The sequence below is a fragment of the Mobula hypostoma genome, chromosome 2 (assembly GCF_963921235.1).
Source record: "Mobula hypostoma chromosome 2, sMobHyp1.1, whole genome shotgun sequence".
Lineage (NCBI taxonomy): Eukaryota > Metazoa > Chordata > Chondrichthyes > Myliobatiformes > Myliobatidae > Mobula > Mobula hypostoma.
In genome coordinates, this window is record NC_086098.1 from 23,678,320 (window position 1) to 23,703,888 (window position 25,569).

The 25,569-nt window shown below is 43.1% G+C and overlaps 1 protein-coding gene across 1 annotated transcript in view; it reads left to right on the plus strand.

The window, feature by feature from the left end:
- LOC134358363 (myosin-11-like) overlaps positions 1 to 20,415 on the plus strand; it is a 43,796-nt gene extending 23,381 nt beyond the window's left edge. Inside the window, exons 10-12 of the mRNA XM_063070505.1 lie at positions 1,843 to 2,001; positions 5,368 to 5,535; positions 20,152 to 20,415. Coding sequence (XP_062926575.1) covers positions 1,843 to 2,001; positions 5,368 to 5,535; positions 20,152 to 20,349 — 525 coding nt within the window. The 3' untranslated portion in view covers positions 20,350 to 20,415. The remainder of the gene's footprint in view (positions 1 to 1,842; positions 2,002 to 5,367; positions 5,536 to 20,151) is intronic.
- Positions 20,416 to 25,569: the final 5,154 nt, after the last annotated feature.

The following is a 25,569-nucleotide window of genomic DNA, read 5'->3' on the forward strand; positions in this document are numbered from 1 at the left end:
ATTAAAAGTCAGCCAAAGTGGTCAGCTTAGCCTCGGAAGACAGATCAGAGCTGTGAAGAATGGAAGATTTCCTTCTCTGAAGAACATTAGAGAACTACATAGGTCTTTTTACAAGAATTAGGTATTTTAATAGTCACGATTGTTGGTATTTTTTTTTCATTGCAGATTTTATTTAACTTAATTAATTTAAATTTCCCAGCAGCCCAGATCAATAATCCAGCACTCCAGATTCTAATCCAGAAACATAACTTTATCTTACTTTATCAATTTCACTGAGTATTGGTAATACGGGAGTCAGTGGAATATAGTGGGAGTTCTGGAAAATTCTTTGAAAGGAAGAGAAATGTAGTAATTTATGAACAAATGAGAATATCAATCAGTAGCGAGGAAGCTATAACATCATTCTAAAGTGCTAGCACATAAAAGGAGGGCCAGATGAAATGTTGCAGTTTTCTGAATACGTATTTTTCAGGTTTTAACTTGGCTGTCTAAAAATAGCAATGGAATTCGAAGACAGGTTTCAGAAAAATAATGAATTCAGCTGGCCATCCCACATTGTCGGAGTGGCAGAGACCTCTCATGGGACACCAGGAAAGGAAGGAGTTACATGACCCTACAAACACAGCAAGAGTGAGAGATCCTGCAGGCCAACTCTCTTCTTGAAAATCATACAACGAAAACATTGCTCCATAATATTCCCAGCCAATGTTTTCAAGAAGTCTGTGACTGCAATCTGGTAGGCTGTGATTGTACTAAGATTAATCGTCCAGGATTGCCTCATGATAAAAAAATTGATGTGTTCCTTTATAGAAATTAATCCAGCAAATTAACTCCTGATTATTTTCTAATCTTCCATTCTAATCTTGTGCTATTAGTTATGTTTCATTCTCTCCCACACCATAGTGAGTCCCATTAGTTCTTGAGTATTTTACTGCAGGAACTACTTGATCTATGTCATGTTAACAACTGATTGAAACTTTCCACCCGTTGACAAGCTCTGCCAAAATTTGGATTTCACAATCCTAACCCCAGTAGTACAGAAGACAAACATTACTTTAGTTGAGATTGACCAATTTAAAGAATCCAATCATATCCCATGTTTACCACCTACGGCATTGGGGATTTCCAAATGGTTGCATTCCTAGTTTGATTTCATTGAAGAGACTCTTTCTGTATGGCATGCAGTAAGAAATAATAATTGTGTTTTCTGGAAGAAGAGATTTTTCTCCTTTTTATTGATGTGTAGTGGAGAGTGTATTGATTGCTGCATCACAGCCTGGTATAGGAACACCAATGCCTTTGAACGTACGTTCAGCCCTGTACATCACGGGTAAAGCACTCCCAACCATTGAGCACATCTACATGAAATGCTGTCGTAGGAAGGCAGCATCCATCATCAAAGATCCTCACCACCCAGGCCATGCTCTTTTCTCACTGCTGCCATCAGGCAGAAGGTACAAGAGACTCAGGACTCACACCACCAGGTTCAAGAACAGTTACTAACCCTCAACCATCAGGCTTTTGAACAAAAGGGGATAATTACCCTCACCTGCCAATGACTTTAAGCACCCTTTATCTTGTTACTTCATGTTCTCATTATTTATTTGCTATTTATTTATATTTGCATTTGCACTCATTGTTGTCTTCTGCACTCTACTTGGTTTTTCATTGAACCTTGTTATAGTTACTATCTTATAGATTTGCTGAGTATGACTGCAGGAAAAAGAACCTCAGGGCTGTATGTGCTGACACACTGTATTTGTAATCTTATAATAACATTTACTTAGGACTTCTGAACTTTGGTGCTTTGTATTGATGACTTTACTGCACGATGCATTGCAGGAGAGGATAGTGAAAGAAGAGACTGGTCTTTGGCGTACCTCAAGTGTGGTTCAACTGATTACTGTAAAGGATCATAAGCAACAACTGGAATATGAGTTGAAGAGACACAAAGAGCTCCTGGAAATTAAGAAAAACAAATTTAAGGAATTTATGGAAAAGGTAATTGGGGAAAAATGTTTGGAAAATGGAATATATCAGTAAATAAATAAATTCAGATTTTGATTTATTATTGTACTCAGATGTTCTAAATAATTCTGAACTGTGTTATGTTTATGCTACTCACCTGTTCAGTACTGATATCAGAATCAGGTTTAATTTCACTGGCATATGTCGTGAAATTTGTTGTTTTTGAGGCAGCAGTGCTCTGCAATACATAATTTTAAAAATTAAGTTACAATAAGAAATATGTATATATTATTAAAAATTAATTAAATAAGTAGCCCAAAAAGAGAGCAAACCAAATAGTGAGGTAGTGAACATGGGTTCAATGTCCATTCAGGAATCGGATGGCAGAGGGGAAGAAGCTGTTCCTGAAACGTTGAGGGTGTGACTTCAGGTTCCTGTATCTCCTTCCTGATGGTAACAGTGAGAGGAGAGCATGTTCTGGGTGATGTTCAAAGTAAATCAAACTACGTATATGCCACCATGTATAACCCTGAGATTCATTTTCTTGTGGGCATACTCAATAAATCTATAGAATAATAACCATACTGAATCAACAAAAGACCACCCATCTACGGCATTCAACCAGAGTGCAGAAGACAACAAATGCAACTACAAAAAGATGAAATAATAATAATAAATAAATAAGCAATAAATATCAAGAGCATGAGAAGAAGAGTTCTTGAAAGTGAGTCTATCAGTTGTAGGAACAGTTCAATGATGGGGTGAGTGAAGTTATTTCCTTTGGTTCAAGAGCCTGATGGCTGAGGGGCAATATCTGTTCCTGAACCTGGTGTTTTGGGTCCTGAGGCTTCTGTACCTTCTTCCTGATGGAAACAGTGAGAAGGGAGAATGCCCTGGCTGGTGGGGGTCCCTGACGATGGATGCTGCTTTCCTGAGACAGTGTTTCATGTAGATGTGTGTTCAATGGATGGAAAGTTTTAGATATCGTGCTAAATGTCCGCAAACTCCTAAGGAAGTAGAGGCACTGCCATGCTTTCTTCATAATTGTACTTATGTGCTGGGTCCAGGACAGATCCTCCGAAGTAAAAACACAGAGGAATTTCAGAATCAGAATCAGGTTTATTATCACCGGCATGTGTCATGAAATTTGTTAATTTCGCAGCAGCAGTTCAATGCAATACATAATATAGAAGAAAAAAATAATAAATCAATTACAGAATATGTATATTGAATAGATTAAAAATCATGCACAAACAGAAATCATATATATTAAAAAAGTGGGGTAGTGTTCAAGGGTTCAATGTCCATTTAGGAATCGGATGTCAGAGGGGAAGAATCTGTTCCTGAATTGCTGAATGTGTGCCTTCAGGTTTCTGTACCTCCTTCATGATGGTAACAGTGAGAAAAGGGCATGCCATGGGTGCTGGAGGTCCTTAATAATGGACGCTGTCTTTCTGAGACACTGCTCCTTGCATATGTCCTGGGTACTTTGCAGGCTAGTACCCAACATGGAGCCGACTAAATTTAAAGTTGCTAATCCTCTCCATCTCTGATTCTGAATTGAAGACTGGCTCATAGATTTCTGGTTTCCTTCTCCTGAAGTCTATAATCATCTCCTTGGTCTTGCTGTGGTAAGAGGTTGTTGATATGTCACCACTCAGCCAAATTTTCAATCCCCCTCATATGTGCTGTTTCATCACCATCTTTGATTCAGCCTAAGACACAGCAGTGTCATCAGCAAACTTGAATATAGCATTGGAGCTATGCTTAGCTGTGCTCAGTCATTGACGATGGATGCAATGTTTTATGAGGCATCGCCTTTTGAAGGTGTCCTTGATGCTTGGGAGGACACGATGGAGATGGCTGAGTTTACAACTGTCTGCAGCTTTTTCCGATCCTGTGCAGTAGCCCCTCCATACCGAATGGTGATGCAACCAGTTAGAATGCCTTCCACAGTACATCTGTAGAAAGCTGCAAGGGTGTTTGGTGACATACCAAGTTTCCTCAAACTCCTAATGAAATGTAGCCACTCTCATACCTTCACAGTAATTTGATTAATATGTTGGGCTCTGGAGAGATCTTCAGGGATGTTGATACCCAGGAGCTTTTAATTGCTCACTCTTTCCACGGCTGATCCCTCAATAAGGACTGATGTGTTCCTTCAACTTCCTCTTCCTGAAGTCTATAATCAGTTCCTTGATCTTGGTGACACTGAGTGACAGGTTGTCATTGTGACACCACTCAACCAGCTGACCTATCTCACTTCTGTATGCCTCCTCGTCAACATTGGAGATTCTGCCAATAATGCTCGTGCCATCAGCAAATTTATAGATGGTATTTGAGCTCTGCCTAGCCACAGGGTCATGGGTATAAAGAGAGTAGAGCAGTGAGCTCGGCATGCATCCTTGAGGTGCGCCAGTGTTGATTGCCAGCAAGAGTGTTATTTCCGACCTGCGCTGACTGTGGTCTCCCTGTGAAGAAGTCAAGGATCCAGTTGCAGATGGAGATTCAGGGGCCCAGGTTTTGGAGCTTGTTGGTTAGAACTAACAGTATGATTGTGTTGAACGCTGAGCTATAATCAATAAACAGGAGCCTGACGTAGATATTGCTATGGTCCAGGTGATCCAAGCTGAGCGGAGAGCCAGTGAGATTGCATCTACTGAAGACCTACTGTGGTGATATGCAAATTACAGTGGGTCCAGATCCTTTCAGGTGTTGACTCAGGCCATGACCAACCTCTGAAAGCACTTTGTCACAGTTGATGTGAGGGCGACAGTCTTTAAGGCAGCTCCTCCTGCTCTTCTTGGGTACTGGTATGATTGTTGCCCTCTTCAAGCAAGTGGGAACCTCTAATTGCAGCAGTGAGAAAGATTGAAGATGTCCTTGAACACTTCCTCCAGTTGATTTGCCCAGGTTTACAGAGCCCACCAGGTTCACCGTCAGGGCCTGATGCTTTGCAAGGATTCACCCTCGTAACAGATGTTTCAACGTCGGCCTCCAAGACAGGGATCAGAGGGTCACCAGATGCTGCAAGGATTCGCGCAGGTGTTGTTTCGAAAGTGTAGTGTAGTCTCATTTTTGAAGTGTGCGTAAAAGGCTTTGAACTCATCTGGAAGTGAAGCACCACAGCCATTCATGATGTTCATTTTCACTTTGTAGGAAGTAATGGCCTGAAAACTCTTCCAAAGCTACGTGTATTATTTCTCTTTACAAACAGATTGACAAACATTAATGAAATATGATGAGAAAGTGATGAATTCTTTGTTTTCTGTTTGCTTATTCAAAACGAAATCTTCATCCGTTCTAGATATATCAAAATATGTATTTTCATTATTTGTGAGATAGGTTGAGGACAATGTCTGAAATAATTATAACTTTGCTTTAAATGGCTTCCCACAGATTCTGCTCCTTGAACAGGGGAAGACCTCGCTGGAACTGAACAAAGACACTCTGCACAGTCGCATAGCTGAGATACAAAGCAGAATTGCAAATATCGAAGAAGAGAACCTTCATTTGCAAAGAGACAAGGTTCTGCTGATTGACCTCATTACCGATTTACAGAAGCAGGTATCTTATTCCTAATCTAAATATTCATTCTCCATTATTAGTCATAAACTAAAGAACTCTCTTTCTTCATATTACAGAGGCTAACTGCATTTATTTATTGAGGTATAGTGCGTAATAGGTTCTTCCGGCCCTCCAAGCTGCAAAGCCCAGCCACCCCCGATTTAACCCAGCACCCAGAGAAAACCTATGCAATCACGGGGAGAAAGTACAAACTCCTTACAGACAGAGGCAGGAATTGAACCTGAGCTGCTAGTACAGGTCGACCTTCACTGATCTGGCACCACTGGGACCTGAGGAGTGCCGGATTACAGAAGGATCACATTAAGCAATAGCTAACCGCCTCTTCATACCTTTAAAATATGATGTAAATCAGTACAAGTTAGGTAATAATGAAACAGAAATATTAAATGAGTAGCAAGTGAAATTTTAATAAAGTAATATACTATACAGGCACAGATAAAATAAAGGGTATAGCTAAATGTACAGGAATTAACTTATACAGAAAAGTTGAGCACTTCGGCTTCTAAGGTGAGACGTTTAATATACCTTCAGGCAAAGTTACATGTCTGCAAGTGTGGGGTTGTCAGAATCATCAACACCTTCATTGTGAAAACGAGTGAAGCAACAGGAACTGGTGCTGAAACTGGTTGGTGGCAGCACATCTGGGTGAGCAGAAGTTGATGGCTCTGGATTTTGAAGTGTTAGCTCCCCTGTTGCACTTTTTCTAGCAATTTTTTTGAACGTATCTTCCAAAGTAAGCTGTTTTGTATATTTTGGTCTCTCTCTGATTAGCTGATCCTGCAGCATATAAACAGTCATTATTTCTTGCTCAGTTATAAAACATCGTTGCTCTAATCCTTTCAGCAATTCACCTGTCAATTTAATTAGCCTGTCTCTCTGCTACAATTTCCTCATCTTCATCACTGCTTTCTCCTCCAATATCTTCCTTCTCTGGATGTACAACCATCTGCACAATTGCCGAGTCAGTATAATGATGAACAGTAGGCTCATCCTCATCTATATTCATCCATTCTTCAACATTGTCATCATTGAACCTTGATGCAAGATCCTTGGCACCAGGATTAGTTAGCTCTTGAGTAAAAGAAAGCCGTTCACGTATACTCTGTTTTTCCTTGGAAACTCTAAAGCCTGTGAAGTCATTTCCAGTGTCTTCACCAGGTGCAGACTCAAACATTAAACCTGGCCATAATCTATGCCAACCATTCTTCAGTGTGGGTGGCTCTACAGACCTCCAAGCATTAGCAGCACAGTAAATCATCTCTTTCATATTAAAATCCTTCATAAATTCCTTTACTGGTCTGCCAGCATTAACTGCACTCAAAAGGCACCTCATAAACAGGGAATGGTACTTCAACTTGAGAGAACGTAATAAGCCATTGTCCAGGGGTTGAATTAATGACGTACAGTTAGGTGGCAGGAAGATACCAAAAACATTGTTTTTTACCAGGAGTTCTGCTTTCCGGTGTGCTGAACAGTTGTCTAAAACAAACATTATCTTAATGTTGTGATGCAGGCCTACAGAGTCACAGTGAGCTCGTGCTTCGGGAATGAAATAATTTTCAAACCAGTCTAGTGTGATGCTAGTTGTAATCCATCCGTTTTTGTTAGAACGGTAAATTACAGGAAATTGCGTCATACCTTTGAAGGCCCTGGGACGTAGACTTTTGCCAATGACCAGTAACTTACATCTGTGGGTTCCTGCAGCATTAGAGCAGCCTAGCAAAGTCACACGATCTCTCGATGCCTTATACCCTGTGGTCGATTCTGCATCTGCTGTTGTTAGTGTTCTTCTTGGTGTTCATCTCCAATACAAATCAGTCTCATCAGCATTGTACACCTGCTCGGGGTTTAATTTTTCATCGGAGACTAACTTGGCGAACTCGTCAACAAACTCTGCTGCTGTTTCCTTGTCTGCTGAATGTTTTTCACCACACACTGCACGAAACTGTAAGCCATGACGCTGCTTGAACTAATGAAGCCAGCCTTCACTGTAGTCACACTCATAATCTAGTCCTAGTTCTTCATGAAACGCTTTTGCTTGTTCCTTCACCATATCTCCAGATAGTTCAACACCTTCACTTTACACGAAGATTAAACCACGTTATCAGCACTTTATCTAGTTCCGAACTTCTTCCGTCTTTCATTGTTTTTCTTACGCACATCTGTTTCTTTGAGCCACTATCCGCAAAAAAAATGTAGCAGTTTTTCTTTCAGTTTCTTTATATCATTCACTGTGGAAGAGCCAATGTTGTAACAGTCACACAAGCTTTTCACCGATACACCACTGTACAGTTTTTTCAAGAGTTCAACCTTATCTTTAATGGATAATGTGCGGTGTTTTCGCTTCACAGCACGAGGTGCATTTCCTTTACTCACTGGGGCCATAACTGGCGCCAAAAAAGAGCAAATGATATTAATAAATGCAGGAAAATAAGCAGGAATTGCCTGTCTGTGCTTATAAGAGCAGGCCAACACGTGAACAGATCTAGCGCAACCAAAACAATGCACAGCAGATTGGTACAGTGGCCCAGGAAATTTGAAATTACAGTTGCGCGGAAAATTTGAAATCAGTGCTGGATTATCGAAGGTGCCGGATTACAGATAGTTGGATTAGTGAAGGTCGGCCTGTACTGTAAAACGCACCGCCCCTTCAGGTTGTAAAGAAATTTTATTAATTCATTTACACCCTCTATCATTGCTGATGGCAGTTGGGAAGAATATTTCTTTTTAATGTAGAAATAAAGAATGCATAGTTACAGGTGTCTGCAATGCAGATCACTAAGATTTGCTTAGTTTTCACATTACAGGTTGAAATTCTCTGTTACAACATTTTGTAGTCTGCCAGCTCTCATGGTCCAGTGTGTTTTGAGTCTGTAGTATCTACCAATCAATACTAATTAACAGTGCATGGCCTCCTCTACTGCTGTGGTGAGGTCACACTCAGGTTGGAAGAGCAACACCCTGTATTCCATGTGGGTAGCCTCCAACCTGACAGCATGAATATCGATTTCTCGAACTTCCGGTAATTGCCTCCCCTCCTGCTGCCTCCTTCACCATTCACCATTCCCGTTTCCCTCTCTCACCTTATCTCCTTGCTTGTCCATCACCTCCCTCTGGTGCTCCTCCCCCTTCCCTTTCTTCCATGGTTTTCTACCCATTCTCGAGAATCAGATTCCCCCTTCTCGAGACTTTTATCTCTTTCACCTCACAACTCCCCAGCACTTTACTTCACGCTTCCCCCACTTCCGGTTTCACCTATCACGTGCCACTTTGTACTTCGTCCTTCGTGATAGTGAAGGATTGTTCTTGTGTCTGGAAGCCTGTGACCGTAGGGATGGACGTGGGGTTCTTGCGGCTTGTAATATAAAGTAACAACCTGGATGCTTTTCTAGGAGCAGCTGTTAATAAGATTATTGGATTATGGTGGAATGAAAGTTGGTGGTATCGTAGACTTGGGCTAAAGAATATAGCACTATGTTGGTAAGAGCAATGACACATGGAAGTTAGTCCTGTTAAATAATAAACCTTGGAGCGTACAAAATGAATGGTAAAGTACTATTTACCACTATGATGGTATAAGACTATTGAGGAACGGAGGAACCCTGGAATACCAACCCAAGGATCCCTGGAGGTGGCAGCAGAGTACGTAAGATGATGAGAGGAATTTTGGGTTCATTGCATTGAATATGAGAGTGGAGATGTTATGGTACAATATTATAAAAAATTAGTTACCTTACTGCTAGACTGCTGTGGACAGTTGTGCGAATCACAATATAGGACGGATGTGATTGCACTGGGGACGGTGTTGAGGAGAATCGCCAGGATGTGAATTGTTTGATTACTGCCACATGCACTGGGGTACAGTGAGAAACTTGGTTTAGCACGCCATCCATACAGGTTGTGTCATCATATCAGTGCGTTGAGGTAGTACGAGGGAAAACAACAACAGAATGCAGGATGAAAGTGTTGCAGTTACAGAGAAAGTGCAGACAATAAGGTGCAAGGCCATAATGACATAGATAGTGAGGTCAAGAGTCCAATGGTCTTATAGCAGCAGGTTAGAAGCTGACTTTGAGTCTACTGGTACATACTTTCAGGTTTTTTTTAAATCTTCCACCCAGTGGAAGGTGGGAGAAGAGAGAATATTTGGAGTGGGTTGGGGTCTTTGATTATGTTGGCTGCTATGGTAACTAGAAGTATAGACGGAATCCATGGAGGGGAGGCTGGATTCTGTAACATGCTGAGCTGTGTCCACAACTCCCTGCAGTTTGCTGTGGCCCTAGGCGGAGCCGTTCTCATTCCAAGCTGTGATGCATCCAGATGGGATGCTTTCTATGCAGCATTGATAAAAGTCTCTGGTTAATTCTGTTTCCCTCTCTATGGATGCTGCCTGATATGTGTTTTGAGCTTTCTCTCTTCTGACAACAATTACCTGCTGCATCTTGTGCCCAAGGCAATTCTGAATCCAACTTTTCTCTTTCCTTCGGGCATTTTCACTCTCCATTCTGCTATATGGAACCCTTTCAATAACTTCCTTAAAGTCCATGCAAAACTTAATGCTGATGTGTTTAAGATGTTAGCATACATTTGACATCCACTTGAAAGGGCAGACTTCAATTGAGACAAGTCAATTAGGAGAATTTTGTGCTTAGTTAAACGACTTAATCCATTAACATCAATAATTAAGAGAGTCTCTCGAATGGTTGAAGAAAGATAATTTAACCCCATGTTTGACAAACACTCAGTGGCCATTTTATTAGGTACACCGCTACACCTGCTTGTTAATGCAAATATCATCAAGCCAGTCATGTGGCAGCAACTCAGTGCATAAAAACATGCAGACATGGTCAAAACATTCAGTTATGGTTCAGAACAAACATTAGACTGGGGAAGAAATGTGACCTAAGTCACTTTGACCATGGAATGTTTGTTGGTGCCAATGGGGTGCTTTGAGTATCTCAGAAAATGCTGATCTCCTGGGGTTTTCATGTACAAAAGACTCTAAAGTTTACATAGAATAGTACAATTAACAAAAAAAGTCTAGTGAGCAGCAGTTCTGTGGGTGAAAATGCCTTGTCACTGAGAGAGGTCAGAGGAGAATGGCCAGACTGGTTCAAGCTGACAGGAAGGTGACAGTAACACAAATAACCACACAAGGCAACAGTAGTGTTCAGAAAAGCACCTCTGATTCCACAGCACTTTGAACCTTGAAGTGGATGGGCTACAGCAACAAAAGGTGATGAACGTACACGTTATTAGGTACAGGAGGTACCTAGTAAAGTGGCCACTGAATGTATCGAGAGTGAATTCTATTATTACTGCCATTGTGGATTGACGATGCCAACAGGTTTCAACCAAAGTACATTTGCCTACAATATATGAAGTTTTTATCCCACAATACTGGAAAATATCTCGTGGCCTAAGATTGTAATTGTCAGCAAATTATTTAAACAATTATTGAGCAGTGAATCAAAGTTTAAAAACGGAAAAATTGTAACATGGCTCAGCTATTTAAAAGGAGGCGACCAAAACATCATGGACATGTGTTGTTCAAATAGTTCAATTTAATATCCGAGAATGTATACAGTATACAACCTGAAATTCTTGCTCTTTACAGACATCCGTAAAACAAGAAGCCCAGACCCCCCTCCCCCCCCCCACACACACAAGTAGCAGCAGAAGAATTGACCCTCCCCATTTGCGCCAGAATGTATGGCAACACTAACAAGCTGGCCCCAGCATATGCACGTGTTGATTTTTTTTTTTAATTTTATTTTTATTTGGATAAGGAGTTCACAATTATCATGTACTTTTTTCACACATATAACCTTTTCCATTTTTTTATATGTATAAAACTACAATTATTTATACATTCTTAAGTACACATTGAGATGATATAAAAGCAAAATAAACATTTAAATAGATAATTATATTCTTAATGCAAAATGACACATTTCACAGCATTTTTAATGTAGATGTGATAAAGAAATGAATCTGAATCAAAACTAGTACAGCCTGAACATGCATCAGAATTACTACTTTCATTGAGTTAATTATCTCTACGCAGGTGGATTGGAAGAGAAGCTTACTGGGTTTATGATAATTCAAAATACTAATTTATTCTTTTTATAGGATATATATATAACAAATTCAAATTTATAGATAACAAATCTAGATATAGATAACAAATTAAAAAGAACACTGAGTTATCATATGTATATCTAATATAATTTTTAAATATTATTTGGGGCATTCAATGGAAAGGGAGAACAATATGGGGAAAACAAGCTTTATATTTCACACCTTCTGATCACAGAGCTAATTGGACTGAAATTCTTTTCAACACAACAAAACGCAACAATCAAGGTTAACATTTCAATGCAGTCAAATCACAAACAAGAGAAAATCTGCAGATGCTGGAAATCCGAGCAACACACACACAAAATGCTGGAGGAACTCAGCAGGCCAGGCAGCATCTATGGAAAAAAGTGCAGTCGATGTTTCAGGCTGAAACCCTTCAGCAGGACTGGAGAAAAAAAGCTGAGGAGTGTTATTGTGCAATGCAGTATTGAGATGGTGCTGCACTGTTGGTGTGCTATATTTTGGATAAAGTGTTACACCAAGGCCCTCATAATTATAACAAGATGAGTGTTGCACATTCTTTTCTGCTGTTGCTCTATATGTTTAGCATCCTTTGTGTAGGTCAGATGCGTGGAGGACTACAAGGGAAAATTATGCACAAAATTAGACAGATCAGGTTCCTTATTTTCCATTACAGTTCATCCTTATTTGAAATCAAAACATTTTGTGTACCCAAACATGGTGCTACATGCTCCAGCAAGGAAGGTTTTCATTGCTTTTCTTTAATAGTTCACACTTTCTTGATTGGAAAAACAAAGATGCAAATGTAATTCAGCTCTCAGGAAGTCTTGTGCATTTTCACTGTCTGAGCTCCGATCAGACGTTGATCCATTCTAACAAGTCAAAGGCAGAAAACGTCCATTTTGCTTACTATGAGTATTTTGTTAATCACTGATGCTGGACTGCTTAGAAATTTGGTTCAAAGTCCTAAATGGTCACAACTTCTGAAACTGATTTCAGATCCCTTTGACATTCATCCTGTCCAAACTGAAATCCAGCAACTTTGCCAAATGAAATTAAGTGTGCCTCAGCATTTTCTTACTGCCATCCTCTCCAGAAATGCCTAAAACATTGACAGGAGGTTGTAGAAACATAGAAACCTCAAAAACCTACAGCACAATACAGGCCCTTCAGCCCACAGCTGTGCCGAACATGTCCTTGCCTTGGAAATTACCTAGGGTTACCCATAGCCCTCTCTTTTTCTGAGCTCCGTATACCTGTCCAGGAGTCTCTTAAAAGACCCTATCATATCCGCCTCCACCACCATCGTCGGCAGCCCATTACACGCACTCACCACTCTCTGCATAAAAAAAAACTTACCCTTGACTTCTCTTCTGTACCTTCTTCCAAGCACCTTAAAACCATCTCGTGTTAGCCATTTCAGTCCTTGGGAAAAGCCTCTGACTATCTACACAATCAATGCCTCTCATCATCTTATTCACCTCTATCAGGTCACCTCTCATCCTCCGTCGCTCCAAGGAAAAAAGGCCAAGTTTACTCAACCTATTCTCATAAGGCATGCTCCCCAATCCAAGCAACATCCTTGTAGGTCTTCTCTGCACCCTTTCTATGGTTTCCACATCCTTCCTGTAGTAAGGCGACCAGAACTGAGCACAGTACTCCAAGGGGGGTCTGACCAGGGTCCTATATAGCTGCAACATTACCTCTCAGCTCCTAAACTCAATCCCACGATTGATGAAGGCCAATGCACCGTATGCCTTCTTGACCACAGAGTCAACCTGAGCAGCAGCTTTGAGTGTCCTATGGACTTGGACTCCAAGATCTCTCTGATCCTCCACACTGCCAGGAGTCTTGCTATTAATACTATATTCTGCCATCATATCTGACCTACCAAAATGAACCACCTCACCCTTTATCTGGGTCGAACTCCATCTGCCACTTCTCAGCCCAGTTTTGGATCCTATCGATGTCCCACTGTAACCTCTGACAACCCTCCACACTATCTACAACAACCCCAACCTTTGTGTCATCAGCAAATTTACTAACCTATCCCTTCACTTCCTCATCCAGATCATTTATAAAATTCACGAAGAGAAGGGGTCCCAGAACAGATCCCTGAGGCACACCACTGGTGACCGACCTCCATGCAGAATATGATCCATCTACAACCACTCTTTGCTTTCTGTGGGCAAGCCAGTTCTGGATCCATAAAGCAATGTCCCCTTGGATCCCATGCCTCCTTACTTTCTCAATAAGCCTTGCATAGGGTACCTTATCAAATGCCTTGCTAAAATCCATATACACTACGTCTACTGCTTTATCAATGTGTTTAGGCACATCCTCAAAAAATTCAATTAGGCTCATAAGGCACAACCTGCCTTTGACAAAGCAATGCTGACTATTCGTAATCATATTATGTCTCTCCAAATATTCATAAATCTTGCCTCTCAGGATCTTCTCCATCAACTTACCAACCACTGAAGTAAGACTCCCTGGTCTATAATTTCCTGGGTGATCTCTACTCCCTTTTTTCAATAATGGAATAACATCCACAAACCGCCAATCCTCCGGAACCTCTGCCATCCCCATTGATGATGCAAAGATCATCGCCAGAGGCTCAGCAGTCTCCTCCCTTGCCTCCAACAGTAGCCTGGGGTACATCTCGTCCAGTCCCAGTGACTAATCCAACCTGGTGCTTTCCAAAAGCTCCAGCACATCCTCTTTCTTAATATCTACATGTTCAAGTTTTTCAGTCCACTGTAAGTTATCCCTACAATTGCCAATATTCTTTTCCGTAGTGAATACTGAAGCAAAGTACTCATTACGTACCTCTGCTATCTCCTCTGGTTCCATACACACTTTCCCACTGTCACACTTGACTGGTCTTATTCTTTCACGTCTTATCTTCTTGCTCTTCACATATTTGTAGAATGCCTTGGGGTTTTCCTCTATCCTGTCCACCAAGGCATTCTCATGGCCCCTTCTGGCTCTCCTAAATTCTTTCTTAAGTTCCTTCCTGCTAGCCTTATAATCTTCTAGATGTCTATCATTACCTAGTTTTTTGAAACTTTCATAAGCTCTTCTTTTCTTCTTGACTAGATTTACACCAGTCTTTGTACACCACGATTGCTGTACCCTACCATCCTTTCCCTGTCTCATTGGAACGTACCTATGCAGAACTCCACACAAATATCCCCTGAACATTTGCCACATTTCTTCCATACATTTCGCTGAGAACATCAGTTCCCAATTTATGCTTCCAAGTTCCTTCCTGATAGCCTCATATTTCCCCTTATTTCAATAAAATGCCTTCCTAACTTGTCTATTCCTATCCCTCTCCAATGCTATGGTAAAGGTGATAGAATTGTGATCACTGTCTCCAAAATGCTCTCCCACTGAGAGATCTGACACCTGACCAGGTTCATTTCCCAATACCAGATCAAGTACAGCCTCTCCCCTTGCAGGCTTATCTTCATATTGTGTCAAGAAACCTTCCTGAACACACCTAACAAACTCCACCCCATCTAAACCCCTCACCCTAGGGACATGCCAATCAATATTTGGGAAATTAAAATCTCCCACCACAACAACCCTGTTATTATTACACCTTCCCAGAATCTGTCTCCCTATCTGCTCCTTGATGTCCCTGTTACTATTGGGTGGTCTTTAAAAAACACCCAGTAGATTTATTTACCCCTTCCTGTTCCTAACTTCCACCCACAGAGACTCAGTAGACAATCCCTCCATGTCTTCCACCTTTTCTGCAGCCGTGATACCTCTCTGATCAACAGTGCCACACCACCACCTTTTCTGCCTCCCCCCGCCCCCCGTCCTTTCTGAAACATCTAAAGCCTGGCACTCGAAGTAACCGTTCCTGCCCCTGAGCCATCCAAGTCTCTGTAATGGCCACAACATTATGGCTTCAAGTACTAGTCCACACTCTAAGCTTATCTGCTTTGTTATAATACTCCTGCATTAAAATAGACACATCTCAAACCATCGGTCTGAGCACGTCCCTTCTCTATCTGCCTATCCTCCTTCTCGCATACTGTCTCCAAGCTTTCTCTATTTGTGAGCCAACTGCCTCTTCCTCCGTCTCTTCAGTTTGGTTCCCACCCCCCAGCAATCCTGGTTTAAACTCTCCCCAGGAGCCTCAGTGAACCTCCCCGCCAGGATATTGGTCCCCCTGGGATTCAAGTGCAACCTGTCCTTTTTGTACAGGTCACTCCTGTCCCAAAAGAGGTCCCAATGATCCCAAAATCTGAATCCCAACCCCTGCTCCAATCCCTCAGCCAAGCATTTATCCTCCACCTCACTCTATTCCTATACTCACTGTCATGTGGCACAGGCAGTAATCCCGAGATTACTACCTTTGTGGTCTTGCTTCTCAACTTCCTTCCTAACTCTCTGTAGTCTACTTTCAGGACCTCCTCCTTCCATGACCTCTGGTTGTTCACCTTCCCACTTCAGGATATCATGGACCATCCCGGACCCTGGCACCTGGGAGGCAAATTACCGCCCGTGCATCCTTCCTGCGGCCACAGAATCGCCCGTCTGACCCCCAAACTATAGAGTCCCTTATCACTGCTGCTTTATAAATAGCAGTTAGCATGACATTATTACAGCGCCAGGAGCCTGTGCTCAATTTTCACTATTATCTGCAAGGAGTTTCTACAGTCTCCCCGTAATCTTGTGGGTTTCATCCAGGTGCTCCAGTGTCCTCCCACATTCCAAAGACATAGGGTGGGTTAGTTGGTCACATGGGGGATTTGGGCAGTGTTGGTTCATTGGGCCGGAAGGGCCAGTTACTGTGGGAGGGAAGGAAGGAGGGAAGGAGGGAGGGAAGGAAGGAGGGAAGGAGGGAAGGAAGGAAAAAAAAACATAATTAAGACCGGATCTGAAGTATTGCTTTCAGTACTGGTCACCCCATTATAGGAAGGAATGGAGGATGTGGAGAGAGTGCAGAAGAGGTTTAGCAGGAAACTGAATTGACGAGAGTCATCTACTGTAAGGAGATGTTGTTCAGACTAGGGTTGTTCTTTTTCTGGAGTTATGGAGGCTGAAGGGAGACCTAACAGATGTTTATAAAGCAACACACATAAAAGTTGCTGATGAACACAGCAGCAGGCCAGGCAGCATCTCTAGGAAGAGGTACAGTCGACGTTTCGGGCTGAGGCCCTTCGTCAGGACTAACTGAAAGAAGAGCTAGTAAGAGATTCCCTCCCACTTTCAAATCTCTTACTAGCTCTTCTTTCAGTTAGTCCTGACGAAGGGTCTCGGCCTGAAACGTCGACTGTACCTCTTCCTAGAGATGCTGCCTGGCCTGCTGCTGCGTTCATCAGCAACTTTTATGTGTGTTGCTTGAAATTTCAGCATCTGCAGAATTTCCCCATGTTTTAGATGTTTATAAAATTACAAGAATCATAGATAGGGTAGACAGGGTCAAAATGTCTAATACTAGAGGCCATGCAGTTCAGCTAAGCGGGGAAAGTTCAAAAGGAGGTGTGTGAGGTATGTTTATGCACAGACTGGAGAGTGCCTTCAATGCATTGCGGGGGGTGTGGAGGGGGAGGGGTGATGGATATCATAGAGGCTCCTAGGTAGGTACATGAATATTGCAAAGAATCAGAATCAGGTTTATTATCACCGACATATGTCATGAAAGTTGGTGTTTAGTGGCAGCAGTACAGTGCAATGTCCTGAATGGAGAGTTACGGACCATGTGAAGGTAGAAGGGATTAGGTGTCATTAGCTCAATTATTTCAGCACAATATTGTGGGCCGTGTGGCCTGTTTCTCTGCTGTACCATTCCATTTCTATGTTCCCGGTGCTGATGTCCCCTTCCTGGAATCTGAGACAGCTTCAATGCCAGGGCAGAATATAGTATATCTGACAAATATCAGTGAGTTTTAAACCTGAGATTAAAAATTCAATGTCCTGCTCCATATTCATTAATGGAGATCAAATTCTGGGAAGTCCTATGTCATCGAATTCTTTAATTGGTTGGAAGAAATATTAACTTTATGCACTCAGTGCACTTTTCAATGCCTCTAGGAGTAATCTGAACTTTTGGCCTTGTGTGAAATGGGCACAATCAGATTGCCAATCCTTGTACGCCTCTCTCAATCTAATGAATCTGTTACAATTGATTTTCCTCTTCGTATTGTTTGTGCAGGAGCACTTTGTGGTTTATAGCAACAATCTGCTAAAGATTTGTTATATGAGCAGCGATGCAAGGTACTTGCTGAATTTTAGAAGAATGGTTGGGGGGGGGAGGGAAGGATCTCATTGAAACCTATCGAATGTTGTAAGACCTAGATAGAGTGGACGTGAAGAGGGTGGTTCCTATGGTTGGGGAGTCTAGGACCGGAGGGCACAGCCTCAAAATAGAGGGATGTCTATTTGAACAGAGTTGAGGAGGAATTTCTTTAGCCGGAGGTGGTGAATCTGTGGAATTTGTTGCCATAGGTGGCTATGGAGGCCAAGTTATTGGGTATATTTCACACGGAGGTTGATCGGTTCTTGATTAGTCAGAGAGTGAAAGGTTATTGGGAGAAGACAGTTTAATGGGGTTGAGAGGGAAATGGATCAGCCATGATGAAATGGCGGATCTGACTCAATGGGCCAAATGGCCTTATTGTGCTCCTATGTCTTATTGGGTCTTAGGGTTTTGATCATTTTAATGGAGGACAATAGGATGTTTTAAAGAATAATATTTTAATTTTTCCAGAGGAGGTTCACAAGGATGATTCCGGGAATGAAGGGATTAACAATAAGGCGTGTTTGGCAGCTTTGGGCCTGTACTCACTGGGATTTAGAAGAATGTGTGGGGATCTCATTGAAACCTTCTGAATGTTGAAAGGACTAGATAGGGTGGGTGCGAAGAGGATGTTTCCTATGGTAGAGGTATCCAGAACTAGAGGGTACAGCCTCAAAATTGAGGGTGACCTTTTAGAACAGAGGAAGGGAAGAACATTTTTAGCCAGAGAGTAGTGAATCTGGGGAAAGCTCTGCCACAGACTGCGGTGGAGGCCAAGCCTTTGGGTATATTTAAGACGGAAGTTGATCATTTCCTGATTGGTCAGGGCATCAAAGGATATGGCAAGAAGGCAGGCGTTTGGAGTTGAGTGGGATCCAGGATCAGCCCTGCTGGGATGGCGGAGCAGACTCAATGGGCTGAATGGCTTAATTCTGCTCTTATACCTTATGGTCTTAATCTGAAAATGCAACCTGTTTGATGTGTGAAATTAGTCTTCCTCAGTTCAACCATTAGATTTTGTCATGAATTAGTCAGTTACAGCAGAACTTTATAATATGGATAATTCAATTGGCTCAGTGTTGGTAACACAAGAAATACTAGAGGGCAACAATAACAATCTTATTTAAAATTATCCTGACACATTAGTATTTTTAACTGCATCTGGAGCTTTAAGAACATCTATCACTAAAAGCAGTCACCATTATGACATCATTCTTGCCTCTTGGTCAAAAATCTTGAATTCAAATCACAGTGTAATTTGAGGGTGAAACTTTAGGGGTTGCTGTATTCTCTGTCAGATGCCTGATCTGTAAAGCTACTGTTAAGATAAATCAGCTTGTTGAAAATGTTAATCGTTAAATGGTTCAAATGGTTCTGCTTATTATCAGAGAATGTACACAGTATACAATCTGAAGTACTTAGTCTGTGCAGACATCCATGAAAAGCAGAACCCCCCCCCCCCCAAAAAGAAAGAATGACAGAAAAATGATAAAAACCCAAAACACCTCTCTCCTGGGCAGGTAGCTGCAGGCATCAACACATCAACCTCCCCCCCACCCCACACCCATCTCAGCAAAACAGCGTCTGCGCCTACCACCTGTTAGAGTGGAAACCTTACTGCTAATCTATTGCATTTTGAACCAAACTTAATTTAATGGAGAGACAGGAAACTGCAGATGCTGGAATCCGGAGCTAAAATAAAAACCACAAACTGCTGGAAGAACTCAATGGGCTCAGACAGCTTCTTTGGGAGCAAAGGAATGGTTAACATTTCAGGCCAAGCCCCTGCATCAGGAATGAGAGTGTAGACAGAAGGTAGTTAGCATATTGATGCAAGAGGGTGGAGTGAGACACAACCTTACTGGTGGAAATAGATAGGAAGGGAGGGATGATAGCCAAGGGAGGGTTAGGGGATAGGAAAGGGAGAAAGTAAAAAGTTACCACATACAACCCTGAGATTCTTTTTCTGTGGGCATACTTAGCAAATCTATAGAACAGTAACTGTAAACAGAAGAAACTCAAGTGGATTATTAGATGATGGGTAGATGGAACCAATTGGGGGAGGGTAATTTAATAAAGAGAGTGAGAACATGGTGGACAGGTGGATTAAATTGATTTACTGAAATTCTGAAATGGAGGGTTCACTCTTGACCAGTCACATTGTTATTTATTGAATAAACAAACCTAACATGAATCGATATTTACGAGGCACAAATATCAACTCTTTATCACAGTTTTCAGGTAAGGAAGAAGAGCTCTCTCGTGTCTACACTGAGATGCATTTAATTGATGAAGACATTTCCACTCTGAAATCCCAGAATGCACTGGAACAGTCCGTTCAGTCTGAAAAATGGCAGGAACTATCCAGAGTTTCTGGTTTGGCAAAATTAACTGGGTCAATAAGCAGGAATGGTAGAAAATATGCTCAATAATGTTTTAGTCAATGTGTAGAGTAACTTATAGCTCTATATACAGTAGATGAAATAAATAAGCTTGAAAATGTGTATTTTTCTTTGGATCTGATGTGCAATTTGTAAAAGACATGTTTTGTTTCACATAACACTATAAAATGCTACTTTGTATCAAATGCTATGAACAAATAACATTTGCTGTGTTTGTTTTGTTACGTACCCCGTAACTGGGTTGCCAAACCAGCAGAAATGGATCACTCAGTTGGAGTCTGGAGTACTAGAACTAAGAAAGTTTTATTAAAGAAACAAGCAACACATTAATCGAAAGGATAATAAATGCAACAGTTCAGCGATGATAAACGCACATGTGCGCAGAATTAAGATAACAGCATCAATCAAGCTCTATCGTTGTCTAGGGGTAAATGACCAATTTCAAAATGACTCAAAGTTCAGTCCAGTTAGTAGTTCAGTTCGCAGTAATCGTTGCCATGGCGGTGGACAACGTGGGGGAAGAGAGAGATAGAATAGGAACAACTGATCATTCAGAACGGCTTCACTCACAGACCAGCAAGATGGCTCACAGACCAGCGATAATTGCTCACAAACAGCTTTTGGGCGGGTCCTTGGTGATGTCACCTGAGGTCACCGACTGTGACCCCTCCTCCAGATGCGGTCGATCCTCTGCAGTGAACCCGGCACCCAGGCAAGGGCGGACACACACCGGGTTCCCGCTGATCGTACCTTTCCACCCTTGTCGTTGTCTGGCACTTCTCACCCACTCGTGAGAGGCGCACCGCTTCCAGGGTCTTGTTACCTCGAGTGTCGTGTGTGTCTGTCTTAGCGAACCTGTCCCTTTTTATCCCCCTGCTGGGGTATCGCCTGTCCATCACTTCAAACAGTTCAGGGTTCAAAGGGGGGAGCCGCTCCAGACAGCTCTTCCTCCCACATCCCTTCATTACACATCTCCAGACGCTGCTCCATTGTTCCTTATCTCTCCTTCCCCTGAGGGCAGGTGGCAGACCAACTGCTGATGCCACTGATGCTAGCCCAGGCCAGCAAGCATCTTAATTTTATGTGTATTCTCGTAACACTTCCCCCCTTTAAGGATTTTTACCGGGAGGTAAAAATTACAAACATGACTACATTATCTGATACATACACAATATACATCTTTAACAGTTATTTAGCTAATACAGAGAATTTGAAGCTGTCAACACCTTGACAGACAGTCATCACATTTTCTGTTCCTTTTACACGTGTTATTAATAATCCCTTAGACCAGGCTCCAACTCAGCAAACTTCATAGTGGCCAAAAACACTGATGAATTGCGACCAATGTAACCTCTCATTTGGTTTTGTCCCGGACCACAACAACAAGGGTCGTCCCATTCCGACTCAGTTTTCTCTCGCAAGGGCTTAGTAGGAGGGGGACGGGTATTGACCGCAGAGTTATTGCAAAACTTCCTGCAGTACCCCACCATCTCCAAGAGCCTTCTGAGGGCCCTCTTGTCTGTCGGGGTTGGGAGGTCAGCGATAGCCTGCACTGTAGCTTGCATCACTGCCAGCTGCCCCTGTGTCACCACAATTCCCAGGTAAGTGACCTTCGTGTGGCCGAATTCATTTTTTTCAAGGTTCACTATCAAGCTGGCTTCAGACAGCCGTGTTAAATTGCCAATACACACCTCTGTGTTCATCAGCCCTTTAGTCACTGAATTACTCAAAAAATATGGGTGTTGTTTACTTGGCCGCCCTATTGTAACCGACATAACCCAACGTCCCAGTTCTTTGCATTTCCTCGGGACAATCAAACACATGGGTGCGAGTCGTTTAATTACTCCTTCGGGGATTAAGGGAGAGACCTTATCAGTAGACCTGGCCAAAACAATAGCCTTCTCCCATCTGACCGATCCCATCCTAATCTTTTCAAAATGGTTTTTTCCTCTTAGCAGGGGGCCCCTAGCTTCATTGATTTCCACGCTAACACCGACCAGGTTTGTGAGCATTATCAAAAACCGGTGACCGTCTCAGTTCGCGTCGGTCATGATCAATAACATTTTTCCCCCTGGGCAGCCGGTAAATCTCTTTCATGATTCCACCAACTGTTTCCTCCAGCACCGCAAAATGTCCACCGGGGGGTACCTCGTGGGCCATGTTAAAAACCTCATCCCCATAACTCTTTTGCACCACCCCCCATTCCTCATCTGTGGGTACTGTACTTGATTTCCCTTTCTTCCTTAGCACTTCCTCCTCCGCACAATAGCTTGTCAAGGCTGTGTCAGAGAGAGCGGTCTCGGCAAAAACCATCAGCCCCTCGTCTCGCTCCTGCGTCTGCACAAATTCTTTCCTGGCTACTGCTACGTCCGTCCCAGCTCCCTCACTACCTCTCATCTCACTACACCCTGTCTCATACAAGGTTGGCAGAAATGTTTCAGCCAAATTCACCATCGCGGGCGGGGCCTCCATGCTGGCAGGCTGACCCGTCAATCTCACGACTGGGAACACGATTCCTCCGGCGATGTCATTACCGAGCAAGACTTCCACGTCTTTCATCGGTAATTCGGACCTCACCCCGATCGTGACTAGTCCAGAGACCAGGTTGCTCTGTAAATGTATCTGGTGCAAAGGGACTGACTCTGTCCCTTCCCCAACACTTTTGACCTCTACCTCCCCAGTCTGGGTCTCTGAGCTAAACTCTAATACACTCTTCAGTATTAGTGATTGACACGCTCCCGTGTCTCTCCAGATCCGCACTGGAACTGGTTTTAACCCCTCCTTCACTGACACCAGTCCGGCCGAGATAAACCTCTCGCGCCCTTCCTGGACTTTTTCAGACCTGTCCTTCCCTAGCGGTTCGCTTAACAGCTCAATACAGCCATTCAAAATTTCCGCTTTTCCTTTCCCCGTCTCCTTCCTTGGGGCAAAGCACCTGGACGCAAAGTGTCCGACTTTCCCACAATTATAACAGACGACCCCAGGAGACTTCCTACCAGACTGCTCCCGGTCTACCTTATCCTTTTCACTAGTCCCCGGCTTACTTTCTGACTTTTCCGGTGGACTCTCCCCGCCGTCCTGACTACCCTTCTGGTAGCCTTTACTCGGGGCAACCTTCATTTTATGCGTCAACGCATACTCATCCGCTAACTTAGCAGTTGCGGCTAACGTGGCTGCCTCTTTCTCATCGAGGTAGGGTCTCATACCCTCAGGGACACAACCTTTAAACTGCTCAATCAGAATCAGCTGCAGCAGTCTGTCATAATCCCCCTCTACCCCTTTCGAGGCGCACCAACGCTCACAATATGTTTGCATCTCGCGAGCAAACTCCAAATACGTGCGGTCCCACCGCTTCCTCGCATTCCGGAACCTCTGCCGGTATGCCTCCGGGACCAACTCATAGATCCTGAGGATGGCCTCCTTCACCACCTTATACTTCTGGGCATCTTCCGCGGATAAAGCGGAGTAAGCTTGTTGGGCTTTCCCTTTCAGTACACTCTGAAGTAAAACAACCCACTTATCCCTCGGCCATTCCTGACTTATAGCCACCTTTTCGAAGTGGAGAAAGTACCGATCCACATCGGTATCGTCAAATGGGGGAACCAGCCTAACCTCCTGGGTCGCCCGGAACCCTCCACCTTGGTTCGGCACGAGCCCCTGCTCGGCCCTTATCTTTAACTTCTCCAGCTCAAATTCCCTTTCCCTCTGTTTCTCCTCTCTCTCCAACTGTCTGTCCCTCTCTCTCTCTTCTCTCTCCAACTGTCTTTCTCTCTCTTGCCTTTCTACCTCTTTCTCTTTCTCCCGCCTTTCTAACTCTCTCTCTTTCTCCCGCCTTTCTAACTCTCTCTCTTGCCTTTCTAACTGCTTCTCTTCGTGTTCTAACTGCCGTACCCGGAACTCGTGCTCGAGTCTCAGTTTTTCAAGCTGTACCTGTACCGCGTCTCCAGCAGGTTTTTCAATAGACACCACCCCCAGCTCACCTTGGGGAAACACACCTTTAGATACATAGTGCTCTACAATAGCTCTGTGTATCTCCTCTCTCCTCATTGTCGACTTCACCTTAGCAAGATTCACCCGTTTGGCCACAGCTATCAATTCCGATTTCCTGGCATCCTCTAATGCCTCCAAGGTCGGCGCCTTTATAAATTCCTCAACCTCCATTTCTGCTGTTTGTCTTTTCTTTCTTTCGGGAATTTTAACCCAATCAATTTACTCCGTCCCAAATTTAGCGTTCAAAATCCCGGACGAGCCCCCACTTATGTTACGTACCCCGTAACTGGGTTGCCAAACCAGCAGAAATGGATCACTCAGTTGGAGTCTGGAGTACTAGAACTAAGAAAGTTTTATTAAAGAAACAAGCAACACATTAATCGAAAGGATAATAAATGCAACAGTTCAGCGATGATAAACGCACATGTGCGCAGAATTAAGATAACAGCATCAATCAAGCTCTATCGTTGTCTAGGGGTAAATGACCAATTTCAAAATGACTCAAAGTTCAGTCCAGTTAGTAGTTCAGTTCGCAGTAATCGTTGCCATGGCGGTGGACAACGTGGGGGAAGAGAGAGATAGAATAGGAACAACTGATCATTCAGAACGGCTTCACTCACAGACCAGCAAGATGGCTCACAGACCAGCGAGATGGCTCACAAACAGCTTTTGGGCGGGTCCTTGGTGATGTCACCTGAGGTCACCGACTGTGACCCCTCCTCCAGATGCGGTCGATCCTCTGCAGTGAACCCGGCACCCAGGCAAGGGCGGACACACACCGGGTTCCCGCTGATCGTACCTTTCCACCCTTGTCGTTGTCTGGCACTTCTCACCCACTCGTGAGAGGCGCACCGCTTCCAGGGTCTTGTTACCTCGGGTGGCGTGTGTGTCTGTCTTAGCGAACCTGTCCCTTTTTATCCCCCTGCTGGGGTATCGCCTGTCCATCACTTCAAACAGTTCAGGGTTCAAAGGGGGGAGCCGCTCCAGACAGCTCTTCCTCCCACATCCCTTCATTACACATCTCCAGACGCTGCTCCATTGTTCCTTATCTCTCCTTCCCCTGAGGGCAGGTGGCAGACCAACTGCTGATGCCACTGATGCTAGCCCAGGCCAGCAAACATCTTAATTTTATGTGTATTCTCGTAACAGTTTCCATGAACAAACTCAAGTTTTTTTGGCACCCAGCTAGTTCCAATGTCCAGCATTATATAAGGGTAGAGTGTAACTCTAGAACTAACCGTTTCGGAAATTATAGAAATT